The 5,829-nt window shown below is 31.0% G+C and overlaps 1 protein-coding gene across 5 annotated transcripts in view; it reads right to left on the minus strand.

Annotated features, from left to right (window-relative positions):
* The window catches only part of LOC106458360, a 142,917-nt gene that overhangs the window by 96,333 nt on the left and 40,755 nt on the right, over positions 1-5,829 (minus strand). For all 5 annotated transcript variants that reach the window (XM_022384553.1, XM_022384552.1, XM_022384549.1 and 2 more), the window contains exon 5: positions 4,764-4,867. In XM_022384553.1, coding sequence (XP_022240261.1) covers positions 4,764-4,867 — 104 coding nt within the window. The remainder of the gene's footprint in view (positions 1-4,763; positions 4,868-5,829) is intronic.

The raw sequence follows: 5,829 nt of genomic DNA on the forward strand, positions 1-5,829 counted from the left end.
CAAGGAGAGGTTGAAATCTCTCAAATTGTTTTCTCTTGAAAAAAGAAGAGTCAGAGGGGTTCTGATTGAGTTGTGTAAGACTGTAAAGGGAATTGATAGTGTTGATGCATCATCTTTTTTCATAGTTAACAGTGATATTAGTAGGACTAGGAGACACAAATATAAATTTTGGCAAGGTAATAGTTATCTTCAGCTAAGACAGTTTTATTTTTCTAACAGGGTGATTGGTCTTTGGAATGGGTTGCTTTCGAATGTGATGGTGACAAGGTGAATACATCATGAAAGAACACAAGTGGATATAATAGAGATGTTTTTGGAACAGATGCTTCTTTGACAAGAAATTTACTATGTTGAAAATCATGTTAAAGTGAATCTTTAATTCTATTTATAAAGGAAGCCATTTAATTACTTTCAGCTTTTTAGTACTGAAGAAAACAAGCTCTATTATCCTATCCAATGATGCACAATAATTATACCATTTAATATAGGAGAACAAATTAAGAGGTAGCAGAGAAACCAAAGAAATCATATAAAGTATCAAGTTAAAGAAAAACACTATTGAAGTACTATCAAGAGTTCCACTGCATTCTATCCAGTGAGTTGTTAATAGCTCCATTGTGTGCTTCACTACAAAATTACAAAGTTTTCTGTTTGCATAAAATTGATATCAAAATCCAATAGACTCCCCAATATTTTAGCTTCATACACTATCTTGTTAACATATTCCAAACGAGAATGTTTACAATTGCAGTGCTAGTTATCTAACATTTCTAATATAGATTTGTTTATACATTGATCTTTGTGTCCATATCTTCCTCAATACTTAATATTTTGTTCTTAAAAAAAAACAAAAAGAACTGAAATCCTTATAAATAGTACTTTCATTTGGTATCATTTCTGCAATCAACTTTTGGTAACTGTACCCCTTGCACAAAATTTTACCCAATTTACCCATACAAGAGGTGTGTTAAGATTATAACTTGGCTTTATTATGAAAAAAAACAAAAATCAGATTTTGTATGATTTTGGGAGAAATGTGGCAATTGCCTTTGGACTATATATGAGTACAAAGAATGAAAGAATTTTTTTATAATATATACTTAATAAATGCAAACAAATAATCTAGTAAACAAATCATTTTTGCAACATGAGTGATCTTAAAATTTGAACAACTCAAATATTTGTGATGTTCATTCAGTTGTATAAGAGCAATAAAAGTTTTTGACTTTCACCAAATGTGTTGTCACTAGAAGGAGTATGAATGTTTTTGTGATAAAACTTTATTTCTGTATTTTGGTTTAGACTTTTAAATGCTACAATAACAATAAAAATGTTTTCTAAGTTATTGTACTTGTGGTTTAACAAATAAAGTTGTATAGCAAACCTGCTTTAAAGAACAAACAGTAACTAAACTGTTGTTAATGTGCCTTTTCCTTAAGGTCATCAAATAAGCATTTTCAACACTTTGCATGTACCATATATCATGCACAACACCTAGGGTTGCCACCTGAACAGCTCTAAAATTAGGAAAATTTGTTGGTGTTTGATATTTTTCAGCATATTTTTGAAGCTGGAAACTAATGTTAAAATAAACAATGATGCAAAATAAGGAACAACTCACATTCTTTCCTTAACTGAAATGGAACACTGCATTTCACCGTTGAATAAGGAACAGTTCTGTAAAATATGTAACAGGTGGCAAATTTGTTGGAAACTAATGTTAAAATAAACAATTATGCAAAATAAGGAACAACTCACATTCTTTCCTTAATTGAAATGGAACACTATTTCACTACTGAATAAAGAACAGTTCCTTAAAATATGTAACAGGTGGCAACCCTAAGAATACCTGAATAACAGAATAAAAGTACAAAAAATGAGCTACTGTAGTATCTTTCAATGATGATGTTGTAATGTGATTTATTATTGGTTGATTTCTTTTGGATTATTTCATAAAAGTTAGGCTAAGTCCAGTTCATGTAACAAGAATAAATAAGCTTACTTCTTCCTTAATGTTTGCTACAGGCTACTTTCACTTGTACACAGTTATAAGCCTAAAATTGCAAATAACATTTTCACTTTCAACAGAATTTCTTTGCTAACTGATCAATTAAATTGACAGACAAACAATGAATATATATGATCACTAATACCTCCCAATTCTCAGTCACTATTTAAATGAATACTTCACACTGGATCATTAACTACTTATTCACATTTATACAAATATATCTATCTAGATATTAATCATATTTACTAGATCTTAACCTCATGCACCCTCTACTGAATATAAATTAAAATATTGAAAATACAGCTTCCTACACTGCCTCCTTCCTGGATTATAAAGTCCCTTGAACAATCCAATACAAAAATTAAACTATGCTAAGCTGTCCATTAAAAAGACTTTTTGTTGTTTTTCATTTCTGAGGGTTATGGTATACACATGGAATGACCTCTTGTTCCTTCTTCCTAGGTAGGTGGTTAAATGAATCCAATGGTGTCTTCATCCTTGTTCATCCCCTAGAAGTGATCCTGATAGGAAACCTGGGCTTCTCAGCAGGTGACTCTCTGATGACAACTTCTTCTACAGAGTTACCTGTAGTTTCTTGTACGACTGTTCAATAACTCTTTAAGTAATAGTGGAAGATCTTGACCCCACATTTTCTGATGTTCATCCATATAAATGGCTAATTGATTTAACAGTGTATGGTTGTATCTTTCCACAACGTTATCAGAAGATTAATGAAGGATTGTTGTCCTAGTTTTTTTTAATTCCAAGGATCTAACATTTCTACAAACAAGGCTAATTCAAAGTTCTGTTCCTGATCCGAGTGAAGTTTCTTTGGCACACCAAATCTTGAAACAAGTTTGTATCAAGTTTCCTTGCTATAATTTCTGCTTCCTGGTTAGGAACAGCATAAACTTTTGGTTTTGCCCATTTGGTGAAATTGGCCATCACAACCATGATTTATTTATTCCCACAGTTAATCTGTGACAGAGGATCAAAAACATCAACAGCAATACTCTCAAGTAGTGTTCCAACAATGCTGCTGTAGCTGCCCATGGACCTTTTTGCTCACAGCACAGTTCATATGTTTAACCAATTCTCCTAAATGGCATCCAACTCAGTAGAAAGTTTATCTTACTTGCTCTAGTGTCTTTTTTAACACCTAACTGTTAACTGTTGGAAAGTTGTGAAAATGTCAGAATGCTTCAGAATATGGAGCTTGTGGAAGTACCAACTGTAGTCACTATTTCTGTCCACTGGTATTTCCAAAATAACAAGCCCTCTTATAAGCATAATGAATCACATTGTACCCAATACATCTTTGTCCCTTGGGCTTTATGGAGCAATAGATTGCCATGAGGGTCTTTCTGCACTATTTTGGATCCACTGTATAATTGGTTTCAAACTTGTATCTTTTGCCTGAGCATTTTTCACAAAAAAGCTACATGTCTAGTGAAATACAACTAATTAATACATAAGAAGTGCATGTCTACTGAAAAAAAAAGGTAATATGCAACAAGAACTAGATGTCTACTGAAACAAAGGTAATGCACTACAAGGAGTGTCTAATGAAACAAGGATAATACACGAGGACTGCAAATCAATTGAAACAAAGCTAATAATAACTAAAGGTATGTCTGCTAAGACAAACATAATACCAACAAAAACTACACATCTACTAAACAAAGATTGTACCAACAAGAATTATATGCCTACTGAAATAATGCTAACAAGTGCAATCATGTTTATGAAACACTTATGTGGCCATTTTGACCTTGATCTTTGATCCATAACCTTCAAAAGTTAATCAGGGCTACAATTTTGTATATAATACCTTTTATATAAGTTTGGTCAAACTATATCCATCCAATCTTGAAATATATTGTTCATAAGATCAGGATGGATGAACAAACTGGGACAAACCAATATACCCACTCTGCTTCATTAATGTTTGACACAGCATGACTTTCACCATTGACTTTGGGATCACCTTATATAAAACAGATGAACAGAGAATGCAGAACTATAAATACACCATGCTTGGTTAATATCCCCCTATAAAATTTTAAAAGTATAACTATATAAATCTCTCACACTCACACAGAATGCATGCATTCAATATATAAAATTATAAACATAAAAACACATACTGACAACCATTATATTTGCTAGTCCTAGCCCATTACATATCTAAAATACAATATTATTTTATAGCTTTCCTTACGAAAACTGTTTGGAAAGTGATTATACACACTATTTTTTTTTTTATTCCTAACAAATGTGTAAGTTCAGAGGAAGGTATAGTTCACTGGGCAAAAAAGAGGTATAATTTTTCACTGGAACATAGCTGTGCCAAAAACCTAACTATATATATTCCATTCTTATGTTTGATAAAATTCTTTACAAACCAGTTGTACAAAATGGTTACATTCAAACTAACTGACCTCCATGTACAGAGGAAATAAAAAGGAAGGAATCAGGGAGTGTATAATTATTCACAATAACAAAATTAAAGTAAGACTAAATTTAACTCATAACAACTAAGTATATAGAATTTAAATTAAAAATTAATGTTTTATATGAGTTAATGAATTAACAAGAGTTAAATTAAAAACAAGAATGAAATACCATATGTATTAAAGACAGAACAAGTGACTAAAATAGCACAAAGCTTGATTGTTTAAGATATAGCAAGAAAAAGAAACTGAAGAAATATGAATCACATTCTATTCTTTAATAATGAAATTTATTATACCTTCACGGGCATTGTTTTGGGAATTTCTCTTAAGATAAGGACACAGCGTTTGTAGTTTGGACGAACTCTTTCTCCAGCTTGATCAACTTGTACATTGGGAGATTCTGATACAGAAGAAATTGTAGATCATATTAAAATTTTTATAGGAAATAGAATAAGTGACCGAAGCTTCAATTCTATAAAGATGTCAAAGAAAAAACTAAACCTGCTAAGTTACTTATTAAAATTAAATATCATCCTAAAAATATAAATTACAAAACTACAAAGAGGAGAAAACAATTTAAGCTGCAAATTTGACATGGAACTGCAAAAGTTACCATAATGTTTATCCCTTAATATTAATTTTATTTTTAAAAGCACTCAAACTACATGGTTTTATTTGGTTTTTCAGTGAACTGAATTAAGGTCAGCAGATGGAGGTAAAATTTACTGCTAATTGTTCATTACTTAAGATCAGCAAAACAAGTATGAATTATTTACTATATTTCAAGTGAGCTGCTTTTTATTTGATTTTTTCACCTCCCTTTGACCCTTTCCAGCTGTCATTACTCATAAGACCTTTTAAACACAAAACTATAGAGGCTAAGATCCTTATATCTGTTCAGATAAGGTTACAATTTTATGAGGTGGCAATAATAAATACCCTGTGCTTTCAAATTGCAAATCTTGATTAATATAGCTAAACAACATGAAACATTTCCTTCAATAACCTTAATTAACTCTAGGTAATAGCCAAGTATCTGTCTCTATCATCTAAAAGATTAATCTTACAAAAAAAATTGCATATCAAAATGCTTATTCTCAAGAATAACTTACATAAAAACTATTCATACTTTGCACTTCTTAAAATTTCATATTGATATCAATCAGTCAGTTTTCACTTTTGGTGAACAGTAAACCTGAGTAAATACTTAAGAGCAAAAATGCTTGCTTCTGTGAGGAAGTTTTATGAAAAAATGGGACTTCCTCTATTGACTGATTGAAAGATACATTTCGAAAATAAGAGCATGAATGGAAAAATACATAAAGAGAAGAATGTATTTGAGTATACATCTATCGTGTGTGT

The sequence above is a fragment of the Limulus polyphemus genome, unplaced genomic scaffold (assembly GCF_000517525.1).
Source record: "Limulus polyphemus unplaced genomic scaffold, Limulus_polyphemus-2.1.2 Scaffold451, whole genome shotgun sequence".
NCBI lineage: Eukaryota > Metazoa > Arthropoda > Merostomata > Xiphosura > Limulidae > Limulus > Limulus polyphemus.